This window comes from Entelurus aequoreus, linkage group LG12, assembly GCF_033978785.1.
Source record: "Entelurus aequoreus isolate RoL-2023_Sb linkage group LG12, RoL_Eaeq_v1.1, whole genome shotgun sequence".
In the NCBI taxonomy this organism is placed as follows: Eukaryota; Metazoa; Chordata; class Actinopteri; order Syngnathiformes; family Syngnathidae; genus Entelurus; species Entelurus aequoreus.
Genome location: NC_084742.1, coordinates 47,242,721 through 47,263,893, shown reverse-complemented (window position 1 = coordinate 47,263,893; position 21,173 = coordinate 47,242,721). Strand labels below are relative to the sequence as shown.

Sequence of the window (21,173 nt, the reverse complement as noted above, 5' to 3'; positions counted from 1 at the left end):
TTATTTTACTGGAAGTGAGTCGTTCTTTTTGAAGCAGCAAATCTTTCGATACTGAATTTTTATGTTCTGTTTTTTTATAAATTGATTTTTTTTCAATGAAATTGAAATGATAATGATAATTGATATAAATGATAATTTGATGTAAATCATTTTTACCTCCACAGTTAACTGATCAGTTCAATGCCCTGAGAATAACAATAACCTGGATGAATGAGAACACCCATAGACACTTTCAACTAAAAATACATTAAACCAAAATTATAAATGCAACACTTGTTTTGCTCCCATTTTTCACGGGTTGAACTCAAAGATGTAAAACTTGTACTATTTTTCACAAATCTGTTTAAATCTGTGTTAGTGAGCTCTTCGTCTTTGTCAAAATAATCCATCCCACCTCACAGGTGTGGCATATCAAGATGCCGGTTAAACAGCATGATTATTGCACAGGCGTGCCTTAGGCTGGCCACAATAAAAGGCCACACTGAAAGGTGCAGTTTTATCACACAGCACAATGCCACAGATGTCGCAAGTTTTGAGGGAGCGTGCAGTTGGCATGCTGACTGTAACGACGTGTTTCCTTTAATGTTAATACACTTACAATGTTATGCAGAGGTAAAGTTAGAACAATTTTATAGACAAATTATACTATTTATAGTCACAATGGAGATTAGGGGGAGGAAGGGGGCGCGAAACAGAAAATATTTGAGAAGCACTGCCATAGAGCAAAAACTTCCCTTAAAGGGGAACCACACTTTTTGGCGAATTTTGCCTTTCATTCAGACGTTAACAATCAGATATCAGACAATTATATATATTTTTTTATTTTAAAGCATTCTAACTTGCAAATAAAGGCCCACTTACAATGGAGTTAATGGGAGGTCCTCTATTTCGGCCATAAAGCCTTCTAAAATCATCCAAAAAGGGTCAACAATATTTCATTCACATTTCATGACCAAAATTTTAACCAAGTATTAGTGATATTGTTATTATAAGCGCCATCACAAACTATTGTAGCGGCGCATTGTCCCAGAGAACTTGTTGCTGCTACATGGACGTGAAAGTTTCTTCTAGACCATAAATAACGTGTCTCACCTTGATAGTAGAAGGGTGAAGATCTAAGAAGTTGGTCAACTTTGACATCAAATTTAGACACGAAAAGATGTTTGGTTCCATTCTCCCCCTTTTTTTTGCGAGGATTATGAGTGACAGTCATTATTCATCTAAACGGGAATATATGAACATCCTATCTGTCGGTATCCTAATGACAGCAGACATTGTGCGGGAAGTGATGTTTTATTATGCTTGTTATCGCACATAAAGTCTGCAGCGAGTAATAATCAGTGGTGTAATTTTGAAATGAATGCACCGCGTATGCTTAAAATGATCAAAGTACAGTAAATATTAAATGTTATTATAAATGTGCCTGTTACTACATTATATATACTTACATCATGAATATAAAACAATAGTGGAAGTGTTTTTAGAGCACTTTATAGGCGGAATAGAGCGACTATTATAGGCTCCAGTGTAAGCAGACTTTTGATTGCATTTTTTTACTAGTTAGAATGCATCAAAAAGAAAAACGTGTGTTCTTGTCTTACATTAGGATTGTGAATGATAGGCAGAATTCCAACATAAAGTGCAGTTTCCCTTTAAGGAAATATACATAAGGTCAATATCATGGCCTGCAAATAGTCCTGATCTCAATCCAATGCAAAATCTGTAGTGGAAATTGAAAAAAATGGTCCATGACAAAACTGCAATGCTGATCTGACAACAGCAATCAGAGAACGTTGAAGCAAGAATGATGAAGGCTAAGCTGTTGTAAAAGCCAGAGGTTGCGCAGCAAAGTACAAGTGGTGTGGTTTTTTTTTATTTTCTTGATTTCTTGTAGTGATTCTTAAAGCCAGAAAGATGCATTTGGAAATTACTGTAGTTTGTGTCATGTCTGTTATCGTTTTTTTTCGTGTACATCTACACCCTCCAAGGCAGCTGATTTGCTTTTTACTGGACAGACCTGCCAAAAGGGCACACGCTGACCTCGCCTAGGCCAAACAACCCAAATCTAATCCCAACATTTAGTTGGGAAATGCAAGGAAAAGGCATGTAGAATCAAACAAACTGATACAAAAAATAACATTTCCAGGAACTTTAACAATTACCAAGCTTATTTATAATATCCATCCATCCATCCATTTTCTACCGCTTATTCCCTTTGGGGTCGCGGGGGGTGCTGGAGCCTATCTCAGCTACAATCAGGCGGAAGGCAGGGTACACCCTGGACAAGTCGCCACCTCATCACAGGGCCAACACAGATAGACAGACAACATTCACACTCACATTCACACACTAGGGCCAATTTAGTGTTGCCAATCAACCTATCCCCAGGTGCATGTCTTTGGAGGTGGGAGGAAGCCGGAGTACCCGGAGAGAACCCACGCAGTCACGGGGAAAACATGCAAACTCCACACAGAAAGATCCCGAGCCTGGGATTGAACCCAAGACTACTCAGGACCTTCGTATTGTGAGGCAGACGCACTAACCCCTCTTCCACCGTGCTGCCATTTATAATAATGCTTGTTAAAGGCCTATTGAAAATAATCTTTTTAAATTTAAACGGGGATAGCAGATCCATTCTATGTGTCATACTTGATCATTTCGCGATATTGCCATATTTTTGCTGAAAGGATTTAGTAGAGAACAACGACGATAAAGTTCGCAACTTTTGGTCGCTAATAAAAAAAAAGCCTTGCCTATACCGGAAGTAGCGTGACGTCACAGGAGGAAGGGCTGCTCACATTTTCCCATTGTTTACAATGCAGCGAGAGAGATTCGGACCGAGAAAGCGACGATTACCCTATTTGAGCGAGGATGAAAGATTCGTGGATGAGGTACATGAGAGGGAAGGACTACAGTGCAGTGCAGGACGTATCTTTTTTTGCTCTGACCGTAACTTAGGTACAAGGGCTCATTGGATTCCACACTTTCTCCTTTTTCTATTATGGATCACGGATTTGTATTTTAAACCACCTCGGATTCTATATCCTCTTGAAAATGAGAGTCGAGAACGCAAAATGGACATTCACAGTGACTTTTATCTCCACGACAATACATCGGCGAAACACTTTAGCTACGGAGCTAACGTGATAGCATCGGGCTCAAATGCAGATAGAAACAAAATAAATAAACCCCTGACTGGAAGGATAGACAGAAGATCAACAATACTATTAAACCATGGACATATAAATACACAGTTAATGCTTTCCAGCCAGTCGAAGCTTAACAATGCTGTTGCTAACGACGCCATTGAAGCTAACTTAGCAACGGGACCTCACAGAGCTATGCTTAAAACATTAGCTCTCCTCCTACGCCAGCCAGCCCTCATCTGCTCATCAACACCCGTGCTCACCTGCGTTCCAGCGATCGGCGGAGCAACAAAGAACTTCACCCGATCACCGATGCGGCCCGGAGACGGAGGAAGTCAAGGTGAGGTCGGCGGCTAGCGCGTCTGCTATCCATATCAAAGTCCTCCTGGTTGTGTTGCTGTAGTCCGCCGCTAATACACCGATCACACCTACAGTTTTCTTCTTTGCAGTCTCCAAAGCAAAAGATTCACCAACACAGATGTCCAGAATACTGTGGAATTTTGGGATGAAAACAGAGCTTTTTTGTATTGGATCCAATGGGTTCCGAAAACTTCCGTTCTCTCCGTGACGTCACGCGCATACGTCATCATATCTAGACGTTTTCAACCGGAAGTGTCGCTGGAAATTTAAAATTGCACTTTATAAGTTAACCCGGCCGTATTGGCATGTGTTGCAATGTTAAGATTTCATCATTGATGTATAAACTATCAGACTGCGTGGTCGGTAGTAGTGGGTTTCAGTAGGCCTTTAAACTATGTAATCTCAAAGTTTTCCAGAAAATCTTCAAATCAAATCAGAAAAGAACAACCTTAGTCATACCTCAGGTACTTTACTCTTGAAAGTTTGTTTTACTTGGCTAAATGTAGTGGGAACGTGCGATGGCGTTTTAAAAAAACATTCAAAAGAGAATTTATTTCCTGGTATGTAACAGAATCTAAAATAATACCTTACACCAAGGGTCCCCAAACATTTTGACTGGGGGCCCACTTTGGGTTAAAGGAATTTGGCCGGGGGCCGAGCTATCTATTTGTTCTTTTTGACTTTCTTCATACTATCCCCTCCTGCTACAGTCTGGCTGAACCAAACACTAAATATATCCAACCAAAGACAAATAAGGCAACAAGAAATAATATTCTAAAGTAAATCTACATCTACATCAGAGGTCCCCACACTTTTTCTGCAGGCGAGCTACTTTTCAATTGACCGAGTCGAAAGAATCTACCTCATTTATATTATAATTGGCAAGATGGCGGCGCCCTAAAGGCAGCGGCTTGCAAACGCTCTTGGGAGTGTAGAGCGATTTGGCAAAAAACACCCGTCATTTCTGTCAATTTCATGGCTGGCTCAAAGCGTGGACACTCTGTGATCACATACGACAGACAGACAATTCTGGATGTGGATGGATCGGGTCGTTATAGACTGAAAGATGTATGCACGGTGGACCTCCTCGCTAGCATGGGAATACTTTGCGGGCTACATCGAGCGGCTTTTGTAGCAGCGGAGTCAAGTATTAGCGGGGACCGCCAATAGAGGCGACGTAAGCGGTGTGAGCGGAAGCAGAAGCGGGGATGCCGAGCGGGGCTAACAACAAAGGGAAAAGCTAACCAAAGAAGCGTGGAGTGTCCGGGTAAGAAGTCTTTTAAACTAGAACTAGCCGGCGCCAGGCTGGATAATCCCTGCACACATAGCAATTCTCTTAGAATAAAACACAACTCACATAATGTTTTTTCTTTTGTGACGGTGTCAGAGGCAGACATACATTGTACTGAGGTGGCTAACTATGATGCGTTCAGTTTATCGCAGCATCAAGCAGACAATCTGAAAATCCCCGTCGTATCAATTCCTAGATATGGTCGAAACTATTTAAAGTGCACTACGCATAATAAACGCAACATTTTTAATATTGCTACTTCGGATAATTTCAACAAACAATCCTCAAAACAGCCCACTACCTATAATATGGGCTTTTTAAACATAAGATCATTATCTTCCAAAACGTTATTAGTTAATGAGGTCATTAGAGACAACAAACTTGACGTCATTGGTCTCGCCGAGACCTGGCTCAAACCAGACGATTTTTTTGCGCTAAATGAGGCATCTCCTCCTAACTATACCAATGCGCATGTTGCCCGTCCTCTTAAAAGGGGAGGGGGTGTCGCACTAATATACAATGAAAACTATAATTTTACACCTAACCTAAATAATAAATATAACTCGTTTGAGGTGCTCACTATGAGGTTTGTCACACCGCTGCCTCTCCACCTGGCTGTTATCTACCGCCCCCCTGGGCCCTATTCGGACTTCATCAGTGAATTCTCAAGAGTTTGTTGCTGATCTAGTGACGCACGCAAACAATATAATCATAATGGGGGACTTTAATATCCATATGAATACCCCATCGGACCCTACATGCGTGGCGCTCCAGACTATAATTGATAACTGTGGTCTTACACAAATAATAGATGAACTCACGCATCGCAACGGGAATACGATAGATCTAGTGCTTGTCAGGGGTGTCACCACCTCTAAAGTTACGATACTCCCGTACACTAAAGTAATGTCCGATCATTACCTTATAAAATTCGAAGTTCTGACTCATTGTCAACAAACTAATAATAATAATAATAATAACTACTATAGCAGCCGCAACATTAATGCTGCCACAACGACGACTCTTACTGACCTACTGCCTTCGGTAATGGCACCATTCCCAAATTATGTGGGCTCTATTGATAACCTCACTAACAACTTTAATGACGCCCTGCGCGACACCATTGATAGTGTAGCACCGCTAAAGCTAAAAAGGGCCCCTAAAAGGCGTACCCCATGGTTTACAGAAGAAACTAAAGCCCAGAAATTATCATGTAGAAAGCTGGAACGCAAATGGCGTGCGACTAAACTTGAGGTTTTCCATCAAGCATGGAGTGATAGTTTAATAACTTATAAACGCATGCTTACCTCAGCTAAAGCTAAATATTACTCAAATCTCATCCACCTCAACAAAAATGATCCTAAATTTTTGTTTAGTACAGTAGCATCGCTAACCCAACAAGGGACTCCTCCCAGTAGCTCCACCCACTCAGCAGATGACTTTATGAATTTCTTTAATAAGAAAATTGAAGTCATTAGAAAAGAGATTAAAGACAATGTATCTCAGCTACAACTGGGTTCTATTAACACAGATACGACTGTATATACGACGGACACTGCCCTCCAAAATAGTTTCTCTCTCTTTGATGAAATAACATTGGAGGAATTGTTAAAATGTGTAAATGGGACAAAACAAACAACATGTTTACTTGACCCAATTCCTGGGAAACTTATCAAGGAGCTTTTTGTATTATTAGGTCCATCAGTGTTAAATATTATAAACTTATCACTTTCCTCTGGCACTGTTCCCCTAGCATTCAAAAAAGCGGTTATTCATCCTCTACTCAAAAGACCTAACCTCGATGCTGACCTCATGGTAAACTACCGGCCGGTGTCCCACCTTCCGTTTATCTCGAAAATCCTCGAAAAAATTGTTGCACAGCAGCTAAATGAACACTTAGCGTCTAACAATCTCTGTGAACCTTTTCAATCCGGTTTCAGGGCAAATCACTCTACGGAGACAGCCCTCGCAAAAATGACTAATGATCTATTGCTAACGATGGATTCTGATGCGTCATCTATGTTGCTGCTTCTTGATCTTAGCGCCGCTTTCGATACTGTTGATCATAATATTTTATTAGAGCGTATCAAAACGCGTATTGGGATGTCAGACTTAGCCTTGTCTTGGTTTAACTCTTATCTTACTGACAGAATGCAGTGTGTCTCCCATAACAATGTGACCTCGGACTATGTTAAGGTAACGTGCGGAGTTCCCCAGGGTTCGGTTCTTGGCCCTGCACTCTTTAGTATTTACATGCTGCCGCTAGGTGACATCATACGCAAATACGGTGTTAGCTTTCACTGTTATGCTGATGACACTCAACTCTACATGCCCCTAAAGCTGACCAACACACCGGATTGTAGTCAGCTGGAGGCGTGTCTTAATGAAATTAAACAATGGATGTCCGCTAACTTTTTGCAACTCAACGCTAAGAAAACGGAAATGCTGATTATCGGTCCTGCTCAACACCAACATCTATTTAATAATACCACCTTAACATTTGACAACCAAACAATTAAACAAGGCGACTCGGTAAAGAATCTCGGTATTATCTTCGACCCAACTCTCTCATTTGATTCACACATTAAGAGTGTTACTAAAACGGCCTTCTTTCATCTCCGTAATATCGCTAAAATTCGTTCCATTTTGTCCACAAGCGATGCTGAGATCATTATCCATGCGTTCGTTACATCTCGTCTCGATTACTGTAACGTTTTATTTTCGGGCCTCCCTATGTCTAGCATTAAAAGATTACAGATGGTACAAAATGCGGCTGCTAGACTTTTGACAAAAACAAGAAAGTTTGATCATATTACGCCTATACTGGCTCACTTGCACTGGCTTCCTGTGCACCTAAGATGCGACTTTAAGGTTTTACTACTTGCGTATAAAATACTACACGTCAAGCTCCTGCCTATCTTGCCGATTGTATTGTACCATATGTCCCGGCAAGAAATCTGCGTTCAAAGAACTCCGGCTTATTAGTGATTCCCAGAGCCCAAAAAAAGTCTGCGGGCTATAGAGCGTATACTATTCGGGCTCCAATACTATGGAATGTCCTCCCGGTAAAAGTTAGAGATGCTACCTCAGTAGAAGCATTTAAGTCTCATCTTAAAACTCATTTGTATACTCTAGCCTTTAAATAGACTCCCTTTTTAGACCAGTTGATCTGCCGTTTCTTTTCTTTTCTTTTCTACTCTGCTCCCAACCCGGGGTGGACCGCTAGCCTGTCCATCGGATGGGGACATCTCTACGCTGCTGACCCGTCTCCGCTCGGGATGGTTCCTGCTGGCCCCACTATGGACTGGACTTTCGCTGATGTGTTGGACTTTCACAATATTATGTCAGACCCACTCGACATCCATTGCTTTCGGTCTCCCCTAGAGGGGGGGGTTACCCACATATGCGGTCCTCTCCGAGGTTTCTCATAGTCATTCACATTGACGTCCCACTGGGGTGAGTTTTCCTTGACCGTATGTGGGCTCTGTACCGAGGATGTCGTTGTGGCTTGTACAGCCCTTTGAGACACTTGTGATTTAGGGCTATATAAATAAACATTGATTGATTGATAATTTATATTTATTTATGAAATACTTTTTTGTTAACAAGTTAAATAATGATAATACAAGCATGAAGACAAGAATATAAGTTGGTGTATTACCTGATTCTGATGACTTGCATTGATTGGAATCAGACAGGATTCACAGTAGTGCTGATAACGTCCACAATTTTCAATGGAGGAGAAAAAAAGTCCTCCTTTCTGTCCAATACCACATTGAAGTAGTTGGTTTTTGGCATCTTATTTGTCCAGCTTCCATACTCGTTTTTATACACTTTACAAGAAATACATTGGCGGCAAACTCCGTAGCTTGCTAGCTTGTGCACGCCAGCTTTCTGACACCCGTATTTTGTTAGCGCAGGCAGGATTAAGCAGGGTTTTTATTGTGAAGACAGGAAGTGGGCAGTCGGCCTTTAGAGTTTTGATGGCAGGTACGGCGCGAGAGTCTGTTGAAATTAAAAGTATTTCACGCCCTCCTCTCTGTCATTTTTTTTAATAATGATCTCGCATTAGCCAACGTCATCTAACTAGACCCTTGGGTGCCGTGAATGTCAATCAAGTGACGTCATAGTGAAGATTGATGAACGCAAATTTTTAGGTCTATTTTTTTAATGCCTGGCTGGCGGTCGACTGACACACCCTCCGCGATCGACCGGTAGCTTGCGATTGACGTAATGGGCAACCCTGATCTCCATCGACATTTGCCCGAGCGGCTGGATTGAGAAAAAAAAAAGTGTTTTCCCCCCCTTGGCACATGCCCCAGGCCGCAGTTTATGGACCCCTGCCTTACACTGTAGCAAAGATGGCTGAACAAGGTGATGGAGATGAGACGATAGGATGAATCTCCTTCAGTGGCCCCCTGTCTGAACCGAAGATAAATGGATTGGTTTCAAAGTTTTTTAAAGAGAGATGCCTCTACTTGCAAATCAGCTCTTTTGCCTCCATTCGCCAACACCTCAGACACTGGAGATTAGTCTTGCTGGGTTGCCATAGTAATGGAACGTGTGTGTGTGTGTGTGCGTGTGTGTGTGCGCGTGTGTGTGTGTGGTCTCTCCTGCAATACAAGTGGTTGGGCAAAAAAAAGGAGCAAAGCAAAAAAAAATAAAAACCTTTTGCTTTGGATAGTTGAAGAATGGAATTGTGAGGGGTTGTAACCTAATGGTCACTGGATGTACTGCAGCTGTAACAAAAGTATTCTGTGATTTATCCCCACCAGCTCAGAGTGGTACAATCCACACTCAAGGTCACTGTGTGTGCAGAAAGCGGCAGACAAACATTGAAGTGTGGGCGTGTGTGTGATATCAGGCCTGACTGTCAAATGAGCCAGCTGCTCGGCCTGCAACGCCACTCAGTAGGAGGGAGGGGTCTTAAATTGTTCTGTTGACAGCTTGTTAGTTAAGTCTGGATGTCACTCTTCAGGTTTCAGCGTTCATTTTTGTTTTTCTTGTACAAGGCAAACGACAAGAACACAAACACTGCATGTTAGCTGTAGGATCAAGTACCAACAAATGGCGCTTCAAGGCAACAGACGCTCAGTTTGATCGACCGTCACGGCTGAGCTGTCCCAATGCTGCAAAGGTGCAATAATACACATATTGTTAATGGGAACATATTACAGTAGCGGTGTTCCCAACAACTTTTTCACTTCTGGTACGATACTGGTATTGCAGCTGTCACGCCAAATTTCTTCCCCCTACAAACCCCCCCCCCCCCCATTTACTTACTGGGCTGCGTCCAATAAAATCACAAAGTTGCCTGGGGTCCTTAACCGGCACGCGACTGTCCTGTTTCGCTCCTGTACAAAAAAAAAAACAATCGATTTCTTCAGATTCCAGCAGCTGTCAAAGACGAAGTATCCTTCCAGCGACGGGCAGTCAAAGCCGAAGTGCTATCGATCGATGTCAATGACGTAAGAGGAAACATGACCACGGAAGTAAATGGGGGGGGGGGGGGATTTTTGTAGGGAGAAGAAATTTGGCGTGACACAGCCTTGAATATTTACCATTACCGATATATTGTCAGATAACGATATCAGCACAAATCATTAGAGGTGGGAATCTTTGGCCAGCTTACGATCCAACTACGATTACGAATCAGGTGCTACGATTCAATTAAAACCAATTATGGATGCATCTTTAATTTATGTACAGCACAGGCCAAAAGTTTGGACACACCTTCTCATTCAATGTGTTTTCTTTATTTTCATGACTATTTACATTGTGGATTGTCAAGGACGGCATCAAAACTATGAATGAACATATGTAAAAAGTTGAAATAACTGAAAAAATGTTTTATATTCTAGTTTCTTCAAAAAAGCCAGCCTTTGCTCTGATTACTGTTTTGCACCCTCTTGGCATTCTCTCGATGAGCTTCAAGAGGTAGTCACCTGAAATGGTTTTCACTTCACAGGTGTCATAGTTTTGATGCCTTCAGTAAAAATCTACAATGTAAATAGTCATGAAAATAAAGAAAACTCATTGAAATGTGTGTCCAAACTTTTGGACTGTACTGTATATTGATGCAGTTTTACATTTATTTTTGTTTCACTAAATGAGCGTTTATCACTTGCAACTTTTGAAAACAGTGAATTTGAAACAAACAGTTGACTTACATTTATTACATTCATGGACGTGTGTGCAAAACTGGAACATAAGTGCCCTAAAATAAAGGAGCTGGTCGGATCTCTCAGTGAGGTGGCTTGCTGTAGTCAGCCAAATTTTAGAACTGTCTGCATTACTTTATTTACAATAAATACATTGATTATTGATGTTTACTAATCGATTTTATAATCGTCCATGTCCGAATTGCGATGCTTCTAATAATCGATTATTTCCCCCACCTCTACGAATACTACACTTTTTTTTAAAACTTATTTTGAAGTGTGGACTGTTAGAAAAGGCTTGATCAATATTCAAACACATAGCAATCGTGGTTTGATTACGTGGTCTATGTATGCTGGTTCCTGGGTCTGGAAGGGACTGCTTTTTTTGAGTGCTTATTGCCGGGTTAAATGTGACGTCACGTCTGGACACCATGTGTTTAGACTCAAGCCCATGGTGGGCAAACAAGAGTCAGATAAGCAAGAAGTCAATTGAAAGCAGAGTAAAAATGTTGCATACGTGCAGCATTTTCGCCTGTGGAATTACAACCCCTGTTAAAATGATGGACTCACTAGACTTGGAGGATGTTCATTCAGTTGTTTGATTTTGTAGAGAAAAGCAGATAACAGACATGACACAAAACTATAGACATTTAAAATGGCAACTTTCTGGCTTTAGGAATGGTGGACTATGGATGACTGGAGTAAAGTCATATCCAGTGATGAATCATGAATCTGCATTGGGAAAGGTGATGATGGTGGAACTTTTGTTTTGTGCTGTTCCAATGAGATTTATGAAGACGACTGCCTGAAGAAAACATGCTAATTTCCACAGTCATTGATGATATTGGGCTGCATGCCAGGTAATGGGGAATGGCTGCCATTACATCTTTAATAAATAGCACAAGTTTACATTGTCATTTTGTACACTTACAGTATCTTTTGCCATCAATGGAAAGGGTGTTTGGAGATGATTAAATCATTTTTAAATGATAACGCATCTTGCTATAGAGCAAAAACTTTGTTTGAAGAAGGATACACAAGGTCAATGTCATGGCCTGCTAATAGTCCGGATCGCAATCTTAATTGAAAATCTGTGGTGGAAATTGAAGAAAATGTTCCATAAAAAAACTCCAACCTATAAAGTTGATCTGACAACAGCAATCAGAAAGTTGGAGCAAGATTGATGAAAATTACTGGTTGTCACTCATCAAGTCCACGCCTCACAGGACTGCAAGCTGTAATAAAAGCCAGAAGTGGCCAAAAAAACAGTAACATTAGGTGTTAGTGTTTTTTTGGTCCGTGTTTCATGATTCAATACAATTGAGTGATTCTATGATTCTATATTTTCACTCTGCTGATCTAAAAATGTAACCGTTACTGACTACCACAATTTATATTCTTGATTTATTTTAATATTTCTAGGAGTTTTCATTTGAAATGACTATTTTTTCACAGGAGTTGTAATTCCAAAAGGAATTTTGTAACCCCCCCCTCCCAATCGATCATAAAAGGCAAAAAAGTTGTTCAAATAAACAACAAGGCAGAGAAAGGTTGCTGCTCTTGTTAAGTAGAGCCGAGTCAACAACATTAATGCAGTTTGTCAATGTCTGTATGCAAAAAGTCTGAATTGTAAAAGCCTGCTTATGATTGATTGACTTTTTCTTATTCTCTGTATACTTGCATATGAAAAGTTTTCTTTCGGAAACTTCCACATAGAATGGATGTTTGTGTTGTTGTACAGCATTTGGTGCAATGAATATTATTAAGAAAACATGGCTAACTAGATTAATAAATCTCTTGTAGGCTGCATATTCCATAGCATAACAACATTCTGTATCTTGATATTGCTAAATATTGTTGGAAACATTCCTGGACAGCAGGGACGTAGCTAAATCTAACTAAACATCAAGAAAAACATTAACTTCACACTATGAAAACAACTGCTGTTATTAAATATACATGACCGCAAAATATTTGGCTTGCAACAGGAAATCAACTGCAAAAGCTAACCTTCCGGTAAATATTATATATGGCATACGTGAATGGTCTGTCAACACAGAAACTAAAACACATATAAAAACAAGGAATACACGGCAGGGACAGCCCTCGTTAACCGCCGCCCCTGCTCTCACCCTTCAGTGCGAGGATGTCGTCCGGGGAAGATCGTGCAGATGACGGAGGCTGAGGTGCGCGGACTCTGCATCAAGTCCCGCGAGATCTTCCTCAGTCAGCCAATCCTTCTAGAACTGGAGGCGCCGCTCAAAATCTGTGGTGAGTTCCCAGCCAGTGGCCGTCCTTTCACACCTGTCACTTCCTCACGGCTCGCCCTCCCTGCAGGTGACATTCACGGGCAGTACACAGACCTACTGAGACTGTTCGAGTACGGCGGCTTCCCTCCAGAGGCTAACTACCTATTCCTCGGCGACTACGTGGACAGAGGAAAGCAGTCGCTGGAGACCATCTGCCTGCTGCTGGCCTACAAGATCAAGTACCCCGAGAACTTCTTCCTGCTTCGAGGCAACCATGAGTGCGCCTCCATCAACCGCATCTACGGCTTTTATGACGAGTGTAAGCGCACCTGCCTTACTAATTATTAATCATTACGTATGCTACTTAATACTTATCATTACTTACTTATTACCAACGTTCCCTCTAAGGTGCGCACCTGCGCAATTGCGCACTGCTCACCTGTCCTCTGCGCACAGCAAATCTATGCCGCGCAAAAAATCAAATCCCACTCTAAACAAAATAAACAAATAGTTTGTTTTGTATGATTTTTGCAATGCAACTGTGAGTAACAGGTGACGAAAGGCGGCCACAACAGATAAAACAATGTTTGTCAACACTTAAATTATTGTAACGTCTGTGGAGACACTTAAAGGAGGACAGGAATTCCATCGGTCCTTTTATTTAGCGAAAGTGTTTGTCGGCCATAACCACACCAAAACAATGTGTAAAATACTTTTATCTAGCAAAAGTGGTCGTTGTCTACCGTACAAACCAAGCCAAAAGCAACTCTTTGTCATCTGTTATATCAACAGCAGCTTGCTCTCTCTCTCACCTGCACCAAGACATACACTATGGCAATTAGCCACTAGTGCGTTTATGGCCACACAAAAAGTTGGACAACTCCAACACTACACGTAAAGTGTAACTTTCAGGTTGTTTTACTATGACTCCTCAATCAGTGTGCTTATTCTACTGTCATTTGTTAAGAATGTTATTTTTTGGATATTAATCATGAAATTATGTTACAGGACTACATAATTGCTAATAAAAATATTTATTTGACGGACAGAAAGTTAATTAACACTTCATCTCATGCAACATGTGAATGTTTTAAGGGGAACTAAATGTGATCTCTGAAAGGGGTACACAATATTTCCAAAGCAGGACCCCCACCCAGGCATAAAATACTATAGTGCATAGCTGATTGAAAAAAAAAAGAATATCTTAAGTGGGCCAAATCACATATATTAGAAAATAATCTCTTGAAATTGACTAGTCACTTGATTATAATAATAAGACATTTAAATTGTTATGTCGGGTTTGAGACAAATGTGCTGCTGGTATGACCACAGTGTGCACATCTGTATTCCACTGAATGCTCAGGGTGTTTGTGCGTTTGCTCACACACATGAAAAATTAGAGGGCACATTGCTTATTACTTACTTGTTGTTTGCTGATCATTACTTTTATTACTTATTAATTACTTATCATTACTTATGTATTACTTATTTATCATTACTTACTTATCATTACTTAATTATTACTTACCTATTATCATTACTTATTACTACTTATCATTAGTTACTTATTACTTCTTAACTTATTATTACTTATTACTATTTATCATTACTTATTAAATACTTACTTATTCATACTTACTACCTATCATTACTTATTACTTACTTACTATTACTTATTTACTTATCATTATTTACTTATTACTTAGCTATCATTACTTACTTACTTATCATTATTATTACTTACCTATTACTTATTACAGGGGTGCCCATTACATCGATCGCAAGCTACCGGTCGATCGCAGATGTATTACTTTCAGTACTTTTTAATTAATGCCTCACTTATTATTATTATTTACACACCCCACTTGTTACCCGCCTCACTTGTACTTATTAATACTTATCTCACTTATTCTTTCTCACTTACTAATCCGCCTCAGTAATTGTTGCTTACTTATTACTTAGCCACCTTACTTATTATTACCCGCCTCACTTTATTACTTACTTATTAATACTTGTCTCACTTATTATTACTTACTTTCTAATCCGCCTCAGTAATTGTTACTCATTACTTACCCACCTCACTTGTTATTACTCACTCATTATTATTACTTGCTTAGTTATTATTAGTTACCCGCCTCACTCATTATTACCCACATAAGCGGAACGTTCCTACTTCTCGACCCTCCGACTCACAGTTGCATTTGTTGGTCACTCAGGTAAACGCAGGTTCAACATCAAGTTGTGGAAGACGTTCACCGACTGCTTCAACTGTCTCCCCATCGCCGCCATCGTGGACGAGAAGATCTTTTGCTGTCACGGAGGTACGCAGCCCAATGCTGGTGTTGGATTCACAGCAAGTTTCTTGATGAGGGCTTTGAAGCAGCTGGTGATGATGTCTTGTACCTCAGGTCTCTCCCCGGACCTGCAGTCTATGGAGCAAATCAGACGTATCATGAGACCAACAGATGTGCCAGACACAGGTCAGTTAGCAGCTCGCATGCAATGGATTCATTAGATTAGTCCAGAATATTAGATCTCAAAGATTTGTCATATTGCTCCTCTTTTAGCATCCTTGCACTGAGTCGATGTGTCATTACAATACAACATTTTATCCATCGCTTACTGCTGGGTACTCTACAGTCAGGCGCCTTCACTCATGTAGATCTTGTCTTTTCAGGAGTCAGTTGCTCTGAAATGGTGGAATACAACCCCATACTGATATTTTTAAAAACACTTTAGTTTAAGCATACGTTCCAGTAATATTCCATTATTATTTAATGTGCCATGTTTCTGTTGTTCCACCATGTTGTATGCTGATATTTGATTGTACTCTTAAGGGGTGAAAGTATTTCTCAAGTAATTTGACTACAAAAAATTAAGAGCCATTTTCTCTTTCCCAAAGAATCGTTAATTTAATCGTAAATTCAAAAGCATGCCTAGTTTTCCCGTGGCCCAAAACGCTTGTGTCACCGCGAGCAGGTGAAGGAGGAAGCGGATGCAGTGTTTCCCATTTATCATGTATTTAAGGGGGACATTACGTAATCAAATTCGTCCCGCCCAAAATGCACATTTTCCGCTTTGTTTGCCAAAAGATGATAAGTGTGGAGGCAGGCGTCGTAAATCCGCTTCACAAGACACCTGCTTTGTAAGAGACGTAGCAGAAGCGATCTTTGTCATTATATTTAGCGGTCTGCATTAAAAATGGATGTGTCTAGCGTTGAGCATTTATTTGGCAATCAAATACAAATAGAGATCCAGTGTGCAAATGTGCATTGCAAGCACAAAACCTCCCTAAGTGTGAAACCTGGCTCAGAAAAAACTTAGGGACAATCTATCGTCACATGCTAGAGTACTTACACCAGTGGTGTTCAAAGTGTGGCCCATTTGTGGAACATGGCGCTTTTTATCAGGGTCTGCGGCACATTGTAGAAATAGAATAAACATTAACCCATGCAAACATTGGAATACATTCAAAAGGCATAGAGCTGAACTGTTGATACTGATAACAAAATATACATAACATTTCTTTATCATTTTTAATGTCAAAACTGCAAAATAAAGAGATGGAAAACATAAATGTTAATCAGTAGCTGCTTATTTCTAGCATATTCATAGAACAAAAAGTCTGTCTTACTTTTAGTTGATGAGAAAATATCAATAAGTAATAGTACGTGTCTTCATTTGTGTTTAAACACCGCATAAACTGCAAGTTTTAAATATATTTGTCTTACTTCTAGTCAGCCGGTCTAACATGTCAATTAGTCTTTTCAAAAGGAAACCATTTGGTCGTCCATTATTAAGAGAAATGTCTTATTTTTCCTTATATTTGCTCTTTAAGCAAACACAAATGTGTTTTATCCCAAAAATTTTCAATTGCTAAAATATTGAAAAGCTGCAGTCCTTGTACTTGTTTTTATTTGAACCATGCGAAGCAGGGAGCTCTCTCTGTGAAAAGTGCTACAGACCAGGGGTCTTTTTTGCACCAGGGACTGGTTTAGTGGAGGCTTTTTTTTAAACAACCGGTCTTCCACGTGTGGCAGATAAATACAGCAAAAATAATTGCAAGAAAACAAGGGGTCCATCCATCCATCCATTTTCTACCGCTTATTCCCTTCGGGGTCGCGGGGGCGCTGGAGCCTATCTCAGCTACAACCGGGCGGAAGGCGGGGTACACCCTGGACAAGTCGCCACCTCATCGCAGGGCCAACACAGACGGACAACATTCACACTCACATTCACACACTAGGGCCCATTTAGTGTTGCCAATCAACCTATCCCCAGGTGCATGTCTTTGGAGGTGGGAGGAGGCCGGAGTACCCGGAGGGAACCCACGCAGTCACAGGGAGAACATGCAAACTCCACACAGAAAGATCCCGAGCCCGGAATTGAACCCAAGACTACTTAGGACCTTCGTATTGTGAGGCAGACGCACTAACCCCTCTGCCACCGTGCTGCCCGAAAACAAGGGGTGTCCAAAAAAAAAAAGATTTTTGATTGAATCACGATTCTTAATCAGATTTTTAAAAAATCTAGCATTTTTTTTTTTAATAAAAAAAATACATATTATATATATATATATATATATATATATATATATATATATATATATATATATTATATATATATATATATATATATATAATTTTATATATTATATATATATATATATATATATATATATATATATATATATATATATATATATATATATATATATATATATATATGAATATATATATATATATGAATATTATATATATGAATTTAAATCTGTCCTGTCCAGTCACTCAGGCAAATCCATATTGTTGATGTAGATGATCTATATCTGCTGTACAGATTTACTTTACAAAAGAGAAGTGTTGGATACTTCTCTTGTGTCCTTATTTGTATTTGAATTTATTAACTCCTCTCTGAGCTGCCACCTTATTGTGGTAGAGGAGTTTGCGTGTCCCAATGATCCTAGGAGCTATGTTGTCTTGGGGCTTTCATGCCCCCTGGTAGGGTCTCCCAAGACAAACAGGTCCTAGGTGAGGGATCAGACAAAGAGCAGCTCAAAGACTTCTATGGAAATACAAAAACAGAGACTCCCATTTCCCTCGCCCGGACGCGGGTCACCGGGGCTCCCTTCTGGAGCCAGGCCCGTAGTTGGGGCACGATGGCGAGCGCCTGCCCCATGAGCCCGAAGAGGCAACGTAGGTCCCCCCCCTCCAATGGGCTCACCACTCATGGGAGGGGCCATAGAGGTCAGGTGCGTTGTGAGCTGGGCGGAAGCCGAAGGCAGGGCACTTGGCAGTCCGATCTTCGGCTACATAGGCTAGCTCTTGGTACATGGAATGTCACCTCGCTGAGGGGGGGGAGCCTGAGCTAGTGCGCGAGGTGGAGAAGTTCCGGCTGGATATAGTCGGACTCACTTCGACGCACAGTAAGGGCTCTGGAACCTGTTCTCTCGAGAGGGGCTGGACTCTCTTCCATACTGGCGTTGCACGCAGTGAGAGGCGACGGGCTGGGGTAGCAGTTCTTGTTGCCCCCCGGCTCTAAGCCTGCATGTTGGAGTTCAACCCAGTGGACGCGAGGGTAGCTTCCCTCCGCCTTCGGGTGGAGGGACGGGTCCTGACTGTTGTTTGTGCTTATGCACCAAACAGCAGTTCAGAGTACCCACCCTTTTTGGATACACTCGAGAGAGTACTGGAAAGTGCTCCCCCGGGGGATTCCCTTGTCCTACTGGGGGGCTTCAATGCTCATGTTGGCAACGACAGTGAAACCTGAAGAGGCGTGATTGGGAAGAATGGCCGCCCGGATCTGAACCCGAGTGGTGTTTTGTTACTTGACTTTTGTGCTCGCCACAGATTGTCCATAACAAACACCATGTTCAAACATAAATGTGTACACATGTGCACTTGGCACCAGGACACCCTAGGCCGCAGTTCCATGATCGACTTTGTAGTTGTGTCATCGGATTTGCGGCCTCATGTTTTGGACACTCGGGTGAAGAGAGGGGCAGAGCTTTCTACCGATCACCACCTGGTGGTGAGTTGGCTGCGATGGTGGGGGAGGATGCCGGACAGACCTGGCAGGCCCAACTGCAGTGTGAGGGTCTGCTGGAAACGTCTGGCAGAGTCTCCTGTCAGAGAGAGTTTAAATTCCCACCTCCGGAAGAACTTTGAACATGTCACGAGGGAGGTGCTGGACATTGAGTCAGAGTGGACCATGTTCCCCACCTCTATTGTCGAGGTGACTGATTGGAGCTGTGGCCGCAAGGTAGTTGGTGCCTGTTGTGGCGGTAATCCTAGAACCCGTTGGTAGACACAAGCAGTGAAGGATGCCGTCAGGCTGAAGAAAGAGTCCTATCAAGTTCTTTTGGCGCATAGGACTCCGGAGGCAGCGGACAGGAACCGACAGGCCAAGCGGTGTGCGGCTTCAGCGATCGCGGAGGCAAAAATTCGGACATGGGAAGAGTTTGGGGAAGCCATGGAAAACGACTTCCGGACGGCTTCGAAGCGACTCTGGACCACTATCCGCCGCCTCAGGAAGGGGAAGCAGTGCACTGTCAACACTGTGTATGGTAAGAATGGTGTTCTGCTGACCTCGACTGCGGATGTTGTGGATCGGTGGAGGGAATACTTGGAAGACCTCCTCAATCCCACCAACACGTCTTCCTATGAGGAAGCAGTGCCTGGGGCATCTGTGGTGGGCTCTCCTATTTCTGGGGCTGAGGTTGCTGAGGTAGTTAAAAAGCTCCTCGGTGTCAAGGCCCCGGGAGTGGATGAGATCCGCCCGGAGTTCCTCAAGGCACTGGATGCTGTGGGGCTGTCTCGATTAACAAAACTCTGCAGCATCGCGTGGACATCGAGGGCGGTACCTCTGGATTGGCAGACCGGGGTGGTGGTTCCTCTCTTTATGAAGGGGAACCGGAGGGTGTGTTCCAACTATCGTGAGATCACACTCCTCAGCCTTCCCGGTGAGGTCTATTCAGGTGTACTGGAGAGGAGGCTAAGCCGGATAGTCGAACCTCGGATTCAGGAGAAAAAGTGTGGTTTTCGTCCTGGTCGTGGAACTGTGGACCAGCTCTATACTCTCGACAGGGTCCTTGAGGGTGCATGGGAGTTTGCCCAACCAGTCTACATGTGCTTTGTGGACTTAGAGAAGGCATTTGACCGTGTCCCTCGGGAAGTCCTGTGGGGAGTGCTTAGAGAGCATGGGTATCGGACTGTCTGATTGTGGCGGTCCGCTCCCTGTACGATCAGTGTCAGAGCTTGGTCCGCATTGCCGGCAGTAAGTTGGACACGTTTCCAGTGAGGGTTGGACTCCGCCAAGGCTGCCCTTTGTCACCGATTCTGTTCATAACTTTTATGGACAGAATTTCTAGGCGCAGTCAAGGCGTTGAGGGGGAACTGGTTTGGTGGCTGCAGGATTAGGTCTCTGCTTTTTGCAGATGGTGTGGTCCTGATGGCTTCATCTAGCCAGGATCTTCAGCTCTCACTGGATCGGTTCGCAGCCGAGTGTGACGCGACTGGGATGAGAATCAGCACCTCCAAGTCCGAGTCCATGGTTCTCGCCCGGAAAAGGGTGGAGTGCCATCCCCGGGTTGGGGAGGAGACCCTGCCCCAAGTGGAGTAGTTCAGGTACCTCGGAGTCTTGATCACGAGTGAGGGAAGAGTGAATCGTGAGATCGACAGGCGGATCGGTGCGGCGTCTTCAGTAATGCGGACGCTGTATTGATCCATTGTGGTGAAGAAGGAGCTGAGTCGGAAGGCAAAGCTCTCAATTTACCGGTCGATCTACGTTCCCATCCTCACCTATGGTCATGAGCTTTGGGTTATGACCGAAAGGACAAGATCACCGGTACGAGCGGCCGAAATGAGTTTCCTCCGCCGGTAGGCGGGGCTCTCCCTTAGAGATAGGGTGAGAAGCTCTGCCATCCGGGGGGAGCTCAAAGTAAAGCCGCTGCTCCTCCACATCGAGAGGA

General features: G+C 42.3%; 2 protein-coding genes across 2 annotated transcripts in view; one reads left to right on the top strand and one right to left on the bottom strand.

The window, feature by feature from the left end:
• LOC133662280 (serine/threonine-protein phosphatase PP1-beta catalytic subunit) overlaps positions 1-21,173 on the top strand; it is a 67,197-nt gene that overhangs the window by 26,594 nt on the left and 19,430 nt on the right. The window contains exons 2-5 of the mRNA XM_062066145.1: positions 13,098-13,229; positions 13,296-13,526; positions 15,424-15,528; positions 15,616-15,687. Coding sequence (XP_061922129.1) covers positions 13,098-13,229; positions 13,296-13,526; positions 15,424-15,528; positions 15,616-15,687 — 540 coding nt within the window. The remainder of the gene's footprint in view (positions 1-13,097; positions 13,230-13,295; positions 13,527-15,423; positions 15,529-15,615; positions 15,688-21,173) is intronic.
• LOC133662278 (uncharacterized) overlaps positions 16,604-21,173 on the bottom strand; it is a 14,908-nt gene continuing 10,338 nt past the window's right edge. Inside the window, exon 2 of the mRNA XM_062066143.1 lies at positions 16,604-16,620. The gene's annotated coding sequence lies outside the window, so the exon portion shown is untranslated. The remainder of the gene's footprint in view (positions 16,621-21,173) is intronic.